The following is a 20,160-nucleotide window of genomic DNA, read 5'->3' on the forward strand; positions in this document are numbered from 1 at the left end:
CTTGACACTGATCTTAGATTCACTAGTCATGTTAAAAATTTAATGAAAAAAGCTTATATGTCATAGAAACTATTATACTGTAATCGTTTTATTTTGAGCCAACCTATAAAAACAATGCTCTGTGATAGTTTGGTGCCAAGCCATTTCAACTACTGTGACTTCGTATTTGGGCCATACTTATATGATTCAGATAAAAAAAGAATACGAAAAGTGCAAAATTCTTGTTGCCGCCTAATTTATGGACTTTGTAAGTATGATTCAATTTCTGAATCCTTTAAAAACTCCCGCTGGCTCAATATGAAAAATCGTATGATTCATTATTTGGGTTGTTTTGTTCATATATTGATTACCCTTCCCCATTCTCCCCTTTTAATACAAAAACTAATTCTGCGTGAAAATATTTACTCAAGAAACATTAGACACAAAAACAAATTAACTATGCCACAACATCGCACTGCAGAGTTTCAGAGATCATTTATTTTTCGTGCTGTAAAACTCTATAATTCATTGCTCGAGCAATTGAAGAGATTTAATATCAGAAAATTCAAATACAAATATAAAAGTTATATCTATGATAGTCAGTAATGTCAACTTTTGCTCATTGGACATAATAATAAACAACAGATCAATTAAATTTAATTATTTATCAACTCTCTTTATATGTAATCACAAATTATTATTTTTATTTACGTTTCTCATTTCGTGGTACCATCACTGTTAATTGTCTTATTTTTGTATGTTCACATGCATTTTGGAGTGGTGCTTGTTTGTTGAGTAGCTTTGAGCTAGACTTCGCCAATGAGTACCAGAATCTCCTGTAATCAATTTTCACTTTCAAATGTATCTTTGTATTGTTTTTTTTGTATTATCAATAAATCCGATTTATTATTATTAAATATATATAAAAACCGTGAAAAATTATTAGCAAATTTTTTTATCTGACCACACCACGTAGTTTTGGCATTATTTGTGTAGAATTTATGTCGAAATCCGTTTGTCATAAAAAAGTTGAGGGAATAAAACCTGATAAACGTGTCATCAGTCTAATTCAATTTTAGAACTTCCATCAACATTCTGACTACTACACTTGATTCAGCAGGTTTTGATTTATCTCTGTCAACAATTTCATCTAAAACTGTTCATCATGAAAAAAATTGTAAGAAAGTTTGATCCAGTAATTGTATATCATTATCACGAAGACTTATTGATGAAATTTAGTGTCCTTGTTAACTTTTCGAATGTTTACCTAATAAAAAAATCCAATTGATAAAAAAATGTGTCTCATGAGTTACATGTTTATATGGATTCACTGGTGATATCTTTGAAACCATTAAGTCAACTTTTTGTTGTTTGTTTTTGAAAGTATCAAGAGTAGATTCGAGAATTGAAAATTATTTCACTGGAGGTGTACAATCAGAAAACGTTTTTATATTAAATTGTATAATGAAAAAGAAACAAAAAAAAATATCACAGCAATATAAATAATTCACAATAATTGGCACATACACTAAATAGGATGTTTTTTTCTTCTCATTTATAAAAAATCTGTTGCTTGGGAAGGATGTCCTCTCAACTCGGATATAGTTGCGGCTAGCCTCCTATTTTGCTCAAGGACACAAGATGCTGTTACTAATCCTAAATGGAGACAAAACAGCTCGTAACATCGTATTTTAGATATCTGCATTTTGGGAAAACAAATACCTTTCAATTTTCTGTGGAAAAATCAAAGATGAATGGGACACAATATGCATTATGGTAAACTCACTGATAAAAGTCTTCACACAAAATTCCTGGTAAAGATAATATTTGATTAGGAAATATTGATGGTTTCAATGGTGCTCCGCTGTTGTCTTCAAACCATATGAAATATGCATAGTGAAAAGTTGTGTCCTTCCACATCAACTGCATGCATCCTTTCTGGAGGTATTTTCTTGCAAAATCAATCATAAACCATATCTAAAACATTTGGAAGTAATCTATAAAAATGGGTTAGAATGCTTTAAGTAGTTCTCTACTCTTCTTATTTATCTACTTTTGATGTGGTAAAAAGTGTTATTCAAACGTTAATGAGTTATGTAGATAACTGATGAAAAAATTTTGAAAAAAAAACATTATCAGTGAATCACTGATTATTCATTTAAATACAAAAGAGAATAGATGAGTTAAGCTGAGGCAACTACTTTCCAATTTGGTCTCTAAATCTTTGTGCACTAAAAAAAGAAAGACAAAAAGGAAATTTTCCAAACAATTATCTCTTCAGAGAACATTTTTTAATTCATAAATGTCATACACAAGTTTAACTAGAATTAATGATTCTGGACATTCGGAGAAGTGAAATTTTGTTTTCATACACAATTGATATAGTTGTATTATACTTTTATAACAAACTTAAAAAGAAATATAATAAAAAAAATGGGAGGTAAAATACTCAATTACTATATATGAACACCAAAGTCTTTTTTTTGACGCAGAAGTTCAAACAGGATATATCTTCAATAAGATTTTTTAGAAGCGCTAAGAGATGTTGTTCGACCAGTTGTTCAAACACACATTTTGCATGTTCTTTTTCCATTCGACTGGTTGCCAGATAACAGACTAAACCATCTTTAAACAGTTAGGGGGAATTAGTATGATCAAAAGGTCAGACTTATTACTATCCAATCTTTTTGAACTTACGGTATCCATATTTCCAAGTACTTTGAAAACTTTGTTTTTCCTTTCATTCAAATTTATAGTGCCAGTTCTAACTACCAGGAATTCATCCTTCATGTTCAATTCAAAGTATGTACAATTTTCAACATTTGAAATCTGGTACTTTTTTCACTATTCCAATGACTTTCAAATAAACAACTTAAATATTAGGAAGATGTCTTCAAAAAAACTTGATAAACTATATATCCTCAATGTTTTCACGTGATAAGCAACTCTGAGAATGTATTGAAAATGCATGGATGCATCTATTACAAACAACGTGTGATATCTCTGCAGACCTCGACAACTTAATTCTTTCAGTTGAGGAAAAACATGATTTGAACCCTAAATCATGAATTGTTTATTATGTGATTTGTGTGCAGGGGTTTTGTCTTGCAAAAACAACTTTGGACTAATTTCCATGTATCCCCTACATATTTTTTCGTAAAAACAAAAGCAAGAATTTTTGTGGAAGATTTTTTAACAAGAAATTGTTTTGATTTTGGAAAATCAGACTGTATTCATTCCATCTATTGCTGCTTTGTTTCTGGGTAGTAGAAATGCACCATTGTCGCAACATAGCTTAAGAAGTTTGCACCTGTTTCGAACCAAGCACGGAATGAACGCAATGCTTCTACCTTTACAACTTTCTAGCCAACATTCCAACATTTTGAGATTCATTTTGCAGAAATTTTTATCATGACTTCACATATTCGTTCCAGCCCAATTCGACGCTTCATTCATATTATGAAGTGCATCGATTTTTATGAAGTTTGAGACACAAACTAACCTACTTGATTGGTCTTCATTTTCAATGAAAAATTTACTTATTTTGAAGCTTGCCATCTAACTTTTCATGGTCGCCTATAAAGGACATTGACCTCTAAGTGTATCAAGTATATTAATAATAATGAAGTTAATAATTACGAGGTGATCATAACTCTGTCACCGAGTTGGAACCCGTTTAGCAGAAGGTCCACATAAAATTTGCAGAGATCACTCAACTTCTGCGGAAACACAAGGATAAGCCAATGCATTGGGTCTCCTTTACCAACATTGAAGTTCTCGGCTTACCAAAGCACCTGTCCTTTCTTTCCTTGGGTCAAGTGGAGTGAAGTCGGAAATTGAGGGGTTCCTCATGGCCTGCCAGTATGGTGGCTTTAACATCGCAGTCGCATGATGGGTATAGAGGTTCCTGACACAAGGTATAACGACTGACACAAGGTGCAGCGCCTTCCGCAAGGCGCCTGAAACCCTAATACACCTGCCGTCAGCAGGTCTGGCATATGCGGTCTCATCCTAAGAGTGTTTTATTACTCTCTACGGCACTTTTACGGTAACGTAGGGTGCACTGATGTTACCCTACGCTTCAAAGTATATCGAATCTGTTGTAGGAATGAGAAAAATTTATTGAAATTATTCCTTTCCCACCCTCTAATACAAGCTAATGAGCCTAAAGTAATTCTTTTCGACCATGAGAGCTAGACGATATTCGTCGTGGAGTTTTCAGCTCCCGGTGAGACGAATATCATCCAAAAAGAGAAGGAAAAACGGGTTTCTTCTATTCAGACCACTCTGTTGAGATGGCTGTTCTGATTATCGGAGTCCTTGGTGGAATAATACCTCTTTACTCTCGAATCTCAAGATCATGCTGGCTTGTCCGGCAAAAATATTGGCCGGGCATATGCAGAAGGCTATCATTCTTAGCTGCGTCTGCTTAGGGCACATATGATTCTCAGACCTAATGATAACTCACCCCAACGTGTGTGGAGTGGTCATTGGTTGATAATGCTGGCGCACCCTTCCAACCACCGCGATCTACGGGACAAATAATAGTATTTATTGACCATTGACGATACAAAGACGATATATGGGAAATCACAAAAGAGTAAGAAGTAGTACCTAACAATAAATTAAAAAATATCAATGTTATAGTATGTCACTTAAAATAAACTAAAATGTGCATAAATACTTATATACGCTTATGCAAACTTACAGAAACACATAAAAATCTTTTACAAAAACATTTTTTCGTAGAAGTACAATTTCATGTTTTATTTTTAAATGTCACAAAATTTCTTGGATTTATCTAATAACAAGGCTTCAACTTTATTATGAAGTATGGTATAAACTGTTTAAATGGTTCTGGTAATTTATAATATATAGTTTACAGACAGGGCCGTAGCGAAAAGAAAAACCAGGGGGGAAGCATAATCATTCAGCCAAAGATTGGCTGAATGCTCATGCCCGTTAGGGTAAGCACAAGCAAAAATAAATTTTGGTAATTATAATAATAATAATGGGAATTATTCTACTTTTGACCAAGGTCCTTGGTCTTCCACCATATCCACAATGTATAGGAATATTCAATACAAACGAAAGGAAACAACACTTAAATAATATTGTGTTTATTGTTTTCTTCTATTATTTATTCTATCTTCACGGCCCGAAATTTCCCAACTTTTCCAAAGTCGAAAAAACAGCGAAAATTTGTGAATTTTGTAAAATTGTCACTTCAAAATTTGTGGACTGTTCAGGACTATTCTCTTACTTGGGAGAAATTAAACTTTTTTGAAGTTTTCAAAAAACTCAGAATTTCAAAGTATAGGATCACCAAGTTATACATGTTGGGAAATCTCAACCTTATCCTGGTTTTTTCCCTTTTCTTAGTACCTCTCCCTTTCTTTTCTCTCATTTTTGTTTTTTTAATTTTTATTCATTTTTTACTATTGTTTTTTTTATCTTCACGGCCCAAAATTTCCCAACTTTTTCCCAAATAGAAAAAGCAGGGGGAAACTCCTCCCATGGCGACGGCCCTGTTTACAGAATTTTTCAGAAAAAATAGCTTGAGTCTAAAAATAAAAACAACAATCAAAATTAATTGGCGCTCCGGGGCGACTTCATTGATTCCAATGGCGCATTTGCTTTTTCAGCTGCAGGAAAACCCGGAAAAACCTGCAGCACCACATCGTCTGAAGATCTTGATCTGCCAAATGTCACAGAATGTTATTCGATGTTTAGGAATTCTCAATAGTAAGTTTCTATGTCTGGTATTGCGTGCGAGTTCCGAAGCATTACATTGATAATCTGCTGTGTTCTGTCTAGCAAAAATGATACATCGAAAAATGTATATACTTAGCATACTTTCCTCGAAAATAGGTCGATAACTGTTTCGAAAATTCAATTTGAAAATCAATGTTAGTAATGCTTTTGGGACATAAAAACTGTTGAAAATTCACTGGCTCGACCCCATGACATAATATTGAGGCCAATAAGTGAGAATGCCATGAAATAATAGATGCTTGCCAAACCGTCTTTGAAGTTATTAAGAATGTTTTCATTTGTTTACTAGCGATTCACTTTTTTTAATTTAACTTCAAGCTGATCTGCATTCGGATCAGATATCTTTGTAAACCTTGATGATGGCTCAGTACTCCAATTTTTTTTTAAATTTCATTGGACTTCTAGATGACTTCTAATAAGTTTTTGTTGGTGAAGCGACGCAATATTTTGTTTATCCACGGAACCAATAAATTCTCGTATACCTAATTTTTAATATATCTATATCTAATTTTTAATAGGTTGATTAAAGAAACATCATCGAACTGATAGTTACTGATATCTCTAGAGACAATAAAGTTGAAATTAAGACAATCTAAAAGAAGATTTATAAAATTGACTTTCAAAATTGAAATGAACCAAAAATATACTAAAAACTAAATCTCATCTTGCAACTAAGATATTCCAAATTTAATTAGAAAATAAAAAAACAATTTTCACTTAAAAATTATGATTAATTAGGAAATCATCACAAACTCATACTTAACAAAAAATTAAGTGGGCAGAAAATTTCCACAAGAGTTAAAATCAACTGAGAAATCTTTAATAACCTAGGCATTATTGAATACATATGAAAAAACAATAAATCAGAATCATATCTATAACACCTAAGGAAATAATTTCGAAAATCAGAGAACTGTCTGTGAGAACTGTTTAAGAGACTAAATTTTATGAAAAAAATTATAGTGTGGTCAATAATAAGTCAAGATGATACTGTTTCTTTACATATAACCCCAACGGTTAATACTAATTTGAAATTTTAATTTTAAATCTTTTCGTTGGTACTGAAAATGTATTCCCAAACGTCATTATATTCGTCTGTCTGTAGATATTATTGAGAATCATAAATTTCAATAGAGTTCCTATATTATTTGAATACAAAATATGGCGAAAGGAATTCAGTTCTTTTTTTTTGATAATGAGGATGATAATGGATGCATCTGCATCCATTCATCCTCATACATACATTCACATACATACATTCATTCATACCTACATCATTCATACATTTTTTTAAATGTATAGGAATTTCAATATTATTTCTAAATTAATTACCTTTTTTTTATTGAATAATCCTTCTTGAGTGGTGAAATCCAGAGTTGGAGTGGTTATTCTATGAGTATTTCTGTCGATATATAAAAAATGTACTAAACCAGGAAACTCCTCCAAATACTTATTGATGGTTAGGGAATATCTAGTGTACAGCTATTAAGGACAATGGTATCACCATGTTAAAACACAATGGAAGATGTTAAATTACTTCAAAGGTTAAATGATGAAATGACTGATTTTAAATTGTGGAAACCATTAAGACCCTCGATGAATAATGTGAGAAGAAACGTTCCTACATATTGTCAAGAAACACAAAATCATTATATCTAGTAATAATATAATTCAAATCAAACCCCATAAATTAATCAGTTTTCAATATATCATGTCTATTAGTTTGTTGATGTGGAATAATCACATGACACTTTCAATAGCTGGAATGACAAAAACTAGTTCCCGAATTTTATTTTATAATCTTTGTATATTTCCAATAGTTTGAAAGATTTATTTTCAGGCGGCTGTACTTTTGATTTTTTCACTTCGAAACAATCCACTGTAAAAAATTATTGTGACAACATATATCTTTTAAACTTTACAGAAAAAAGCCTCATATATCACTCTAATCAGTTCTCTATAGAAAGTTTTCGAATTAAACTTATGAAAATTTAAGAAAGTAAGAGTTATAAATGTAAAATATAATAAGAGTATCACAGGTTTATTAATTCCTTGTAGTACATGTTTGTATAACTGAGCATTTGAAGAAAAGAAACGTTTAGGACAGATATAAACTCATTTGTCAAACAGATATAAATACTTACATATAATGACACATACTATTGTATATATCATGTCTATAGATAGATAGATAAATTTATTCAGGTAATCACATGATAATGGTATAACAATTACCGCTGATGGTCAGTGGTAAATTATTGTATAATTTGATGGCCACATAGTGTGAACCTCTTTCTGTATTTCTTAGTCTAAATTTAGGAAGAATGAGGTTCGAGTTATGCCTAGTGAAATACTCCTGAATGTTTTTATGAATGATGAATTTTTCTTCTTTGTCATACACGAAAAAAACACAAAAGTAAATGTAAATCCCATATACAGTAAGTAATTTATTACTTTTGAAAATATTACTACAAGAGTCTGTTCATTGTAGCATAGTATTTATTATACGTTTTTGCATAATGAAAATGCGATCCAAGTGAGTACTTCCACCCCAGAATATAACTCCGTATTTAAGCAAAGGATGATAGTACCATAATATTCTGTTTTTAGTGCAGCTGGATTCAAGTTACTTCCTAAAACTCTAATTGCATAACATTAGCTAGCAAGTTTTTTTGCAAGATGCTCAATGTGCTCGTCGAAGTTTAATTTGTCATCTAGAATCTAGATAGACCCCTAATATCTTTATACATGATTTTAGCTGTGTTTGAATATTTGCTGTTTGCCGATGTTTTTATTCAAGACATTCAAACTTGGATTATCCATAAATTAGTAAATCATAATTCGGCAATATTTCAAATGAAAATTTAATAAGGTTATGAGACATTTATATATTCAAGAAACACTTTATTGTGAGATTTTCACTAAACAGTTTTACAAAAACGCAACACGCGTTTTGCTATACAATAGCTTCTTTGGACGTGTCTGTATGCTATAACAAGTTATTGCATAACGAAATACGTGTTGCGTTTTTGTAAAACTGTCTAGTGAAAATTTCACAATAAAGTGCTTTTTGAATAAGTTATGGATTTTCATTAAGAATCCGCCGATTCCATCACATATATTATGAGACATTATTAAAGGATATGATCCAAAGGAAAAGTTCTTCATGCCCTTGGCTTTAAAGAAATCCTCAAACATATCTAATTTGTGTCCAACTGAAGTTGCTACCTGCTTTATATACTTTGTACTAGAAATCAATACACTGTCATCAACTGAGGTCAAACCAAGTAACTCTTTTAAATTCTCCAAGAAGCCCAAACCCAGAGTTTCAGCTCTTAACAAAGCCTCTTCAGATGTGCTCTTCAAATATTCTTGGTACTTTTTTTTTATGACCTCCCACTTCTTGACTAATTGTTTGTGTGACAGTTCTATTGCACTATTTTTATTCTTTTTTAAACTGTCATTCAGCTTCCGGTTAGCCAAGTCTAGGTTCTCGAATGCAGGCTGAAGTATTTCTTTATCTCGTTGAATTTGAACTTGTTGCATGATATGAAGATGACAAAAAGTTTCATAGAGACTAGCTGCAACGGCTGGGTTACCAATCTCAAGCAAATAAAGGAGATTTATTCCATTTGAAAGTGGGTTAATGTGTACTACATGAGGCAAACACTTTGGATTTCCTTCAGGACCAGCAAGAAGGATCTGGTGGCTTGAAATATTGTCTGAAATGGTTTCACTTTCAGTCTTCTCTGGAAGAGTACTGTGAGACAATATTGTTAGGAAAACTATATCAGTAGAAGACAATTCTTTGGCAGTCGGACTGAAATAAAAGGTAATCATAAAACCATTGAATTATTATGAACAAAGGGCACACCACTTGAAGAAATGCCTATACCAGCTGATCTGAATTATTGGAGTTACTGTTGTTGTTATTTGAGAAGCACCTTTAAGAATTGAATATATTTATTTTAATGAAAATTCCTAAAAGCAATTTTTTTCTTGAAAATGGCGTATTTATGACATTTGGAATATATGACAATTTTTTTGTAAAAGAAATGTGATGTGATGAAATATGATGTCAAAGCATATTCTCCAAAATTAAAAATAAAGTGATTTGCCTATTGTAGATCTTTTGAGTAGAGACGGTATACAGAATAATTCAGAAGGAAATGAAGAAATTGAAAGGGGTATATTTTTAGGAGACATTAATTTTTGGGAAAGAGAAGTTTTGACTTCTCCATTCTCCATTTTAAAAAGTGGTAATCTTTCAATGAAAGGAAGAACGTATTCAATTTCAAAATAAACTAAATGTGTAGTTCATGCAAAGAAGTAACTTTCAGACAGAAACTTGAAGAAAAAGCCGTCTTGAAGCAACTACTTTCATATAAACATTGAATTACACGAAACAAACAATACTTTTTATGAACATCAATTATACAAAAATACTTTTTCCATTCAGTTTGTTCTTCAAACATTCGTTATGAAATTGAATTGATGTGAACCATTTTGCGAATGCAAAATTGTTGAAAAGTATTTGAGAAAATGCATAAGGAAGCATCAATCTATTTGAGCATCGACTGAGAAGACATTAACGAGTTTTGTAGGTATATGTTGATATGGATAATAAGAGTTGACACTAATCTTACATTCATTCCCCATATAACTTGTTTTTGAACTTGTTACTTACTTTCATAGATGAAATGTGTTTTGCAAGAAAAAATAACACATACAGGACCTTTTCTTTAGATAAAATGTACTTCACTCAAAAAATCAAGAATGTGATCAATTGTGATTTATTTATTTAATATTGATGAATGTAAAAATTGCTACTAGCTGCCTCTCAATTTCGATCAGCCTCTATTAAGAAGAAAAATATTCAAATAAGTGGTAATATTTTACTTGTACCATCAATCACGTTTTATCGTTATTCCATACCCACAGTTTTGTAGAGGGATTTTTTCAAGCGGTTCATCCTTAAAAGTACTACATTTATAATACCTGGAATATAATGACAAAAACTTATTTTGTACCAACACTAAAGCATGAATTTTTTTACATTCAATTTGACTAATTAGATGATCCACAGATTCTCTCAGTATCTGAATTGTTGTTGAAGTCAAATCAGGATTCACAGTCAATTGCTCTACAGCCTCTACGTGTATTGCTTGATCATTCGAATCCAAATTCATCCATCCATCAATAAGTTTATCCATTAAAGTCGATTTTTTTGTATCCACTTTCAATCTGCAAAAGAAATTCTTCAAAGATGGTTTAAACCAGGAAAAGAGTTGTTTGATAATTTGATTTTTTTGACAATTTGTAATATATTTACTTTCCTCTCATATTTTTTGAGTTAGGCATGAAGGTCATTTATGAATAAATAAAAAAATGTATCTTTTCTTCACCATTGTATGAATTTGTACTACAATGGACTTTATCAATATCAACACTCTGTATTTCAATGATTTACTTCAATGCTAGAACTTACTGGTAGACATCTGGACCACATAAGTAGCGCACCACCGTAACACATAAGTTTGTGAATTTTTTCATGTATTCTTCTTTTTTATCACTTATTGCCACGAATAAGTACCCCATATACTGCAAGAATTAATGGTTGAAATTGAAACAGTTCACATTTATACACATCATTACCTACCTCTTCAAAATATATCACCAAGTTGCCTTCACATTTAACATAATTATAGGAATTTCCAAATTGACAGTTCATAATTCGGTGAGATGTTATTATTGGTGAAAAACATTGCATTATTATATTATCGTCTAATTGAGACATTCGGGATCCCTTAAAACAAACATTAATTTTAGGAAATCATGAATTTTCTAATTATATCTTTTGATTTTCTGATTGATTCGGCCGTTACTTGATGAAAATCCATAGTAATTTCATAAACTACAACTAACGATTTGACCTTCACAAAAAAGAAAATCATATCTTTAACGAAGATTTTGAAATTTTACACATAGAAAATAAAAGTTCAAAGCTGAATTATTTGGAATCAATGGAAGTTAAAAAACTTAAAAAACAAATATTTTATTGAATGACCAATTGGATTTAAATATATCACCATTACTGAACTAGTTTTTTTAGAATTCGACATTGTATTATTGATGTAGAATTGATATAATCTGCCCTAGGTAATCATAATTTGAGGAGGAACCTTAGGTATATAAAAGTTGAGTAGAGGCTTTAGGTAATCATGATCGAAGAAGTACCTAGGTAGGTATCTCTCACTCATGATTGCATGGGGTATATAAAAATTAGAGTATATAATAGAATAAACTTTCAGTGTCTCATTTACTACAAAAAGGCCTTATTAGAATCTTAAAGGTGATGAAACCATATTAATTGCAAATGAAAATCTTGCAAATCCTAACATTTATTGTTTTTGGGACACTCGATTTATTTCACGAATTTTGAGTTATTGCCAACTATTCATGGATCAAATGAAAAAAAAAAAGAGATGTGATGATCAGAGATAGAAGATGGTGTATAAAATAATCTTTCATATTTTGAATTCCTAATTTTTTAAACAGAATATCAATTTCTTTAAAATGTAGGAAAAAACTCTAGGATAATCATTAGAAATAATAAAATGATATGAGAGTGACAGAAAAAATATTAAATAAAAGTAAAATGGAATGCTAGAAGTATGCCATATACCTACATATGAGACATGTAGCCAAGTGAATATGAAGGAGGCAAAACAAGGAGGATTCCAAAGTATGTATTACTTCAGTTGTAGCTAAATTTGTGCTCTCAAATAAATACAAACAATTTATTATTGAAATGATACCATGTATCTAATTTTAATAGGCTCAGACAAAATATTACTGGAGTGTTTTCCCTACACCAAACCGTTATTTTAACACCTCTACACGTGATCAAACTTAATCACCCTCTTGAAGACGATCACTTGGTGATCGAAACACGTGTTGAGGTGTTAGAATAACGGTTTGGTTTTGGGAGAAAACTCCAGTAATATTCATTACTACACCAAAGGTTCCAAACATTGCATCACAAGTACAGACAAACAAGCTTATGACAGAATGAAAGAAATCAAACCTGATAGGCAATGTAGGTTCTAGGATATCAAATTAAATGATGAAATTAGTTGAAATTAATTTGAGCTAAAACAAAAGGCATATACATGAATTTTTCAAGTTTAATATCAAAATATGATATTTTGATTTAAAAAAATCACAGAATATTAAGAAAGCTAAAAGGTGAGTTTTTCCAACTTTTTCTCCGAAAATTTCAGGTTTATGAAATGCTGTAGATTGACCATATCTTGAATCACTTGTTTTTTTTCATGAATGAAACATAATATTTTTCTCTTTCTTCTAATACATTTTGTTATTAATTCTTTAAATTTTAATCAACAGGCTTCTGCACTGGTCTAAAATGACATTCAGGTAATTTGTTGTTAATATCAGTAGATTTAACTGCTTCATATTGGGGAACAGAGAATAACTTAAAATCATATGTGATCAATTTATTTCACAATTGACTAGTAGTCGTTGAATTCAGTGAATTAATTGCTCCAGGCTGGAGGACTTTTCCATATAATCTGTGACCCAATTAGGTAAATAACTTATAAGACACAAAAGACTTGTAGTCTTTGTGTTGCCATAAAATTAAGAAGTCTTGATTCTTTCATTATCTTTAAGAACACAGGTGTAAAGCGTGTTTAAGCTCAGATTCCATTACCTACCAAACTGATGAACTCTTGTTCAAGACTAAAATCATTCATATGATTTAGAAATTCCTCATTATATTTCATATGAACGACATCATTCAAATGATCAAATATTAACAAACAATTCATATTTAATTCAAATTTGGCACATCGAATTTCAAAGATCAATGTTTAATCTTGGTTCACGATTTTTATTATTATTTTTATAACCTTTATTTCAGACTTTCAATCAGTGTTGCCAGGATCCCAAATTATTATGTCAATTATAGTATTGCCAACAGCTTAGAAATAAGAAATTCAAAATTAGATGCCACTGCGAAAGTGCAAAACACAGATGTCTACATTGGATCTAGGATATACGTTCAATTATAAATCTGTTTTCTTTTCTGAAGAGTCGAAATTTTGCTTGCCAGGAACTAACGAGGTCCTGCCTTTTAACGTGTGATTCCCAACAAACCAATTTTGTTTTGAACCTCTATTTAGGAATAGTTTGATTTATGTTTATGTAGTTCGTGTAAATACTTTTCGGTATGTTCTTTACCAACATTCCATCTTGGTGTTGAGTTAATATTTTTTTCGTAGCATGTGGATTTTCAAAGGTGCCATTACTCTTTCGCGGAATGATACAAGTTCTCCCGACTTTTTGAAAGTAGTTTGAATTTTTGAAAGTTGTTTATTCCTCATAGCCGTAGGGGGCTGTGTGCCATGGTTAAGTTGTTAGAAACGCAAGTTTCTAAATGCACAGAATGGAAGTTGGTTCTTGATGTTTACGTTGATTTATATTATAATTTCATACTTGGTCATGATTTCTGAATTTGGTCCTATTATATCAAAATTACTTATCTTAATGAAAATTGATGTCACAGTATCAAGGTCTTTTCGCAAACAAGTCACATTGCGGGACATATAGTATTGATAGTTTCAACTTGAATATGAATCGTACATATTCAAATCGAGGAAAAGTGACAAAAATTAACACTCCTTAATGATTACTAAGATAAACAATGTATTTGTCTCTAGTTCACAACATGGACACCAGGGAGAGTATCGCTTGTTTTGAATTCCTTATAGTCAAATCTTAAGAGTCAAATAGACGGTAATTTGTAATCAATGTCAGTTGTCATAGTAATTACATCGTTACTTCCACCAAATATTGAGAATACTAATTGGAAAAAAATACAATTGAAATTGCAAATATGTGTTATATTTTATTTTTATATATATGACATTAAAAATAAAAATGCAAATTGAACCCATAAATTGATAATATAAACATCAACTACGTATGACACCTAACATTAATGACAAATACACAGGATAGCCAACTCAGAAAAATATATGTGCTGCAAACGACTTACTTATTTATATGAACTATATAACACAAACTACTTACTCAGTTAGTATTCCAAACTTATTAGAGAAAATTATCTTCTGTATAATTCAATGTTTATATGAAATTAGTTGTTTCAGGGCTTTCTCCCAGTTTGTGTCTGAAAGTTACTTCTTTGCATGATCTACACATCCATGTATAGAGTTACTTATTTTCAAGTTGATTACTTCGTTCTTTTCTTTGGAAGATTTCCACATTTTTTTGTATCAAGATGGAGTAGTAGAAAGCCAAAAACTTTCTTTCCCAAAAATGAAAAATATGTTTTTCATATGTGTGCTACAGGTCATATTCATTCTGTGATCAACAGACTAAGAAGATTTCTGCTCAATGTTCAGTTTGTATACTAAATAGTTATTCTTGTGCAACTGTTATTGCTCACTTAACAACTAACTTACGTCATACAAAGAATATGATTTCCGTTTTGGTTTTTCTACCTTTGCACGAGACTCTCGAGTTGCATATAGACAATATTGAATAAAAAATGGCGATTGATATTTTTCTAATTTTTTTTTGGTTGGGATATGTCAAATAATGAAATAATATAAACCTAATTTCAAAAACTTCATTTATAAGAATAAGATTAAAAAAAATTATCATTAAAAACATCAAAAATATCCCCTTTCATAATGTCGGTCCACAAAGACCCCTAGATACCAATTTTGAATGAAATCACATAATAATATCAAACCTCAATCGTAATTATAAATATTCATGATTTCTAATCAAAAACTCTTTATATCGGACCTCACAAACCGTAACGCTTGTTCATCAAATTTCTTCATCTGATTTTATGAAGAAAAGTTCATTACCTACTTTTGAAATTAACATTTATCATTGTTATGAATTACTTCATTTGAAATAATTTAATTTTAACCCAGTAAATCATGCGCTTTATTATAAAGCCACACATAAATAAAAATCTAGTAGGTGGAACTATTTGAACAGAATACATTTTCACCTGAAATGATTTATTTTATAAATATATATCCCTCCGATTATCAACTAAATCAACCGCCACTGTTTTATTGTCCAACTTACTTCCCGTAAATAAACAAGGTTATGCTGCCTTCAATAAAAGAATGGAAAAGGACTTTTCTCTATGAGGGCTGAAATAATAGTTGAACTTTTGTAGAGTAAAAGTAAGGTGGGTTGTATAATCCTTACTATTGAAACTTCTGGCGATGATCAGTAATAATAACTTTTCGAACTTTGTACGAAAAGTGTGCTCCTGATCTGGGAGAGTTTCGTCTAAAGTTGTCAACCTACATTTTCCATGAAAAACCTCTATCGCTTCAATAGTCCTAATTTTTATATAATTGTTTATACAAATTGAAAATATATACATTACATATATTAGTTTTGATCATGATTGATCAGACAGAATTTAGTTTTTTCTGTTTGTTCTGTTGGTTGCATAAACTGCTAGGCTTGTTACTAAAACTAGATGTTCGTTCAATGATTGTGAAAATTACTCCAGATCAATTGAAAATGAGAAACTGCATGAGATTCTAATGATTCTATCCATCCCCAAAAATGAACATTAAACGATTGCCCTGTGAAATTGGTGAGTGGCATAGCATCTGTCACAAATATCCCTAGAAATCAAACATAACATACAAAATTCCCTAGATTCCTTAGAAACTTAATTTGGACCATAAAATAGTTATTAGGGACCTTTTCCTTAAAAAAAAGATATGCAGCTGACAATGTCTGCGTAGTTCAAAATATCTGAAAAACTCGTTTCAACTCTCGAAATCTTCAGCAATTTGTTCAAAATTGTAGAACAATTCAATTAAACACTATGGTTGCTTGTGGAATTTGGCAGATGCCAAATTTAGTGAAAACGAATTTTGCGAATAGGGCAGACAAAAAGCAAAAAGTTATAATTAACCCGTGTCTCTTGGCAAATAGTTTGATGAAACTGCCCTTCAAACAATTTCAAGAAACCGGTGGAATGACGTCACTTCAAAGCAATATTATCCAACAGTGCGACGGTGAGCCACAATCTTCAATAAAATAATAAGAAAATATTAACGTTATGGATTCTATTGAGTTACGTAAATCAACAATGCTTTGAGACTGAACCGCTAGGAAGAGTACCTAATATGCCAAAGAATGTAAAACGAGAAAATACAAGAACCGAATTAATATACGAAGCAGTCTACTACAATTAATATACACTAACATACCATACCATACCATATATTTAATGGAAATGAAAATGAAATGAATTAATTATTACCAATCATGTCTCTAGTAATTATACTGAATCTTTCAGTAACAGTTCCACTATCAATGAAAAATTTGAAAACAATTAAATCGACATAATTTTGGTTATCTTTAATCAAACTCAAAGTAAAGTGCATTTGAAATAAATTCTACCCTACGTAGTATAGCAAATTTCCGCTAAGAATATGATGGTTATTCTGCTTATAATATTTTTGTGTTCGGTCCATCGACTATGACACCAGTCAGCTATTTATTGTGAGACAGATGATGCGCGCGCAACCAAATTATGATGGATTACGTTATGACACTTTACGTATTCAATACATTACGGTTATGATGGAATACGGATTCTGTAAATTACGGTTTCTACGCTTTAGCGATATGATACATTGAGTTTATAATACAATGTGAATATGATGCATTGCGATTATGATCGGTTAACGTTTCTATAAGTACGTTTTGAATTTGTACTTTATGACAAAGTACGTTCTGTTGTTTTACGTTATGATGAATTGCCATTATGACGGCTTACGATTCTCTGCATTACGTATTCTATATATTACGATTATGATCTTGTAGCGTTATGATTCATTGCGATTTGTCTCTTTTGATGTTATGATGGAGTGCATTATGATGAATTACATGGACCCCGTTACCCCGTTACATGTTTTTCCGTTAATCAGCTGCCGCCCCCATACGAACGACAAGTCTCAGAAGTTGAGAAACTTTTGCGAGCTAAGGATTAACGAGGTCTACCTTTTAATGTGTGATTCCTAATACGGTTGCAGAATCATTCCAGCTTCAACCAGATAAATTCTCTCGAGAAAAATATCGGGTCGAGGCGGATATCGACTACACGACCTTCCGATCGTGAGTCGGACGCACTACCACCGCGGCCAATTCCACAACTTAAGAACTACGCTTTTTTAAATTCTGCCTTTTTTATAATGCGGTCTTATGGTGAGATGCAACAAAAATTAATAGGGTTTATTTTGCTCACAAACGAATAATTCAAATGTATTTTCGAGTTTTTTTCAATATACCTTACTATCATGCGCGACATCGAAAAAATATGAAAAAAATAATTTATAGCTTCTTCGAACCTTCTTCTAAACTGTAAAAAAAGCGCGTTCGAAATATATATACAGTGCATTTTAATGTCCCCCCCCTTTTATTTTTTGAAAGGGTCAACTCATTTGAGATAATGGAATTAATGCATGAATACTTTATTTTTAAGTGAAATTGACAGATGAAACTTTCAAGATAGTGACTGGGCGCCATCTGGGAATAAATTAATGGATTGGGGGAGTCTTGGATAGGGGAGCCATTTTGAAGCTCCTCATGAATACTTCACAACCTTAGAATATGAAGTCAATATCTTCACCTACTACAAAATGGCGGAACATTTAATAATTTCCTGAAGAATAACACATTAATATTGATATTTCAGGAAATATTCCTTTTTATCTACCATAAGGTTTGTTAAGTTATTTTTCGTTTATAAAATGTCAGTACGACAATGAACATCATTGTTCAGTTAGAATATTCTTATTCAGTTTTCGGTTGTGCCTTCTAGTAGAAAGGTACCACGTCAACAATCTCTAAAATAAATTGATGGATGTAGGATATCATAATGAAGAAAAGAGAATTGAAAACTTTCAATGTTGTTCACCGCTTTCATTTGTAACTAACGTTACTGCAGTATGCATTAAACTTATGAGTTTAATGTATAAGTTTGAAAATGTCCTTATAGGCCGAAACTGCAGTAACATTAGTTAAAAATGAAAGTGGTAAAAAACATAGAAATGTTTCAATTCTCTATTTTTTAATCTCTAAAATGGAAAATTCTCGTCCATTGGATAAAAAAATTGAGGCAAGGCATCCTACATCCCAGCTATCTCCACAATATTTGTTTTAGTGACGAATGTGCATTTTTTTAAACGCCAATGTTCACAAACAAAACCCTCACGTTTTCCTGTAAATACATACCCAATATCCGGAAAAAATTATCGTTTGGGCAGGAATGTTGGGAAACCATATTGTAGGATCTCTATTTGCTGATCAAAATTTAACAGGGGATCTGTATTTGAATATGCTAGAAACTACTGTTGACCCTCTCATCACTGAAATCGTCGTAGCGAATACTAATGAATTCGATATGGATATTGTATTCCAACAAGATGGAGCACCACCACATTACTCCAGACGAATAAGAAACTATTTGGATACTACTTTTCCCGGTCGTTGGATTGGCCGTCGAGGTCCTACAGAATGGCCAGCCCGCTCGCCAGATTTGACATCTTTGGACTTTTTTTATGGAGTTATTTGAAGCAAAAGGTGTACGAAACTGAGCCTGCTTCAAGAGAATAATAAATATTTGTAGAGATATTGACGTTACTGTGTTCGAAAATGTTCGGCGTAAAATATCGGATGGGCTGTTCATATGTCAAGAAGTTCAAGGCAACCATTTCGAGCATCTTCTGAACTGATTCAAGCTTATTACCTCATACTATGTAGGTAAGATCAATGTATTCAGGCAATTATTAAAACTTCCGCCATTTTGTAGTAGGTGAAGATATTGACTTCATATTTCAGGGTTGTGAAGTATTCATCAGGAGCTTCAAAATGATGTGTCACAAGACTCCCCCTTTCCATTTAATATTTTTTCCCCAGATGGCGACTGGGCGCCACTTCACTTCAAAATGAAGTATTCATGCATTCATTTCATTATCCCAAATTTCAATTTTTTGAGTTGACCCGTTCAAAAAATGAAAGGGGGGGTCATTAAAGAAATGCACTGTATATGGAAATATTTTTTTTTAATTGTGAAAGTTGTTCGAATTCACCCCTATGTATGGGGTCAATTTGAACAGAGCTCTAATATACATGAAAATTCGAAGTTTAGTTCTTGAAAGGGTTAATTCCACCAATTTCAATGAGGAAAAAGTCACTGTCCCAATAATATAAATTTCTCTGATGATTAGAATGTGAAGATAGAAACAAAATTCATTCAAAATGATAATAAATATAAATAGGTACACATGAAAACATAATATGCAATAGTGT

The 20,160-nt window shown here is 31.6% G+C and overlaps 1 protein-coding gene across 3 annotated transcripts; it reads right to left on the bottom strand.

Annotated features, from left to right (window-relative positions):
• Positions 1-1,423: 1,423 nt before the first annotated feature.
• HPS1 (Hermansky-Pudlak syndrome 1 protein) lies at positions 1,424-13,703 on the bottom strand. 3 transcript variants are annotated; one of them, XM_023172503.2, is made up of 8 exons: positions 13,491-13,700; positions 11,414-11,560; positions 11,243-11,355; positions 10,753-10,998; positions 8,900-9,574; positions 7,087-7,228; positions 1,766-1,956; positions 1,424-1,712 (listed from the first exon to the last, which is right to left on the bottom strand). In XM_023172503.2, the coding sequence occupies exons 1-8, from the start codon at positions 13,602-13,604 to the stop codon at positions 1,535-1,537; spliced, it is 1,806 nt and encodes a 601-aa protein (XP_023028271.2). In that variant the 5' UTR covers positions 13,605-13,700; the 3' UTR covers positions 1,424-1,534. The 3 variants fall into 3 exon arrangements, with proteins under 3 accessions (XP_023028271.2, XP_023028273.2, XP_074029147.1); XM_023172505.2 differs by having other exon boundaries at positions 13,487-13,641; XM_074173046.1 differs by lacking the exons at positions 1,424-1,712; positions 1,766-1,956 and adding an exon at positions 1,965-5,677 and having other exon boundaries at positions 13,491-13,703.
• Positions 13,704-20,160: the final 6,457 nt, after the last annotated feature.

The sequence above is a fragment of the Leptinotarsa decemlineata genome, unplaced genomic scaffold (assembly GCF_025532065.1).
Source record: "Leptinotarsa decemlineata unplaced genomic scaffold, Ldec_3_MD MMD2_tig00000199_RagTag_RagTag, whole genome shotgun sequence".
In the NCBI taxonomy this organism is placed as follows: Eukaryota; Metazoa; Arthropoda; class Insecta; order Coleoptera; family Chrysomelidae; genus Leptinotarsa; species Leptinotarsa decemlineata.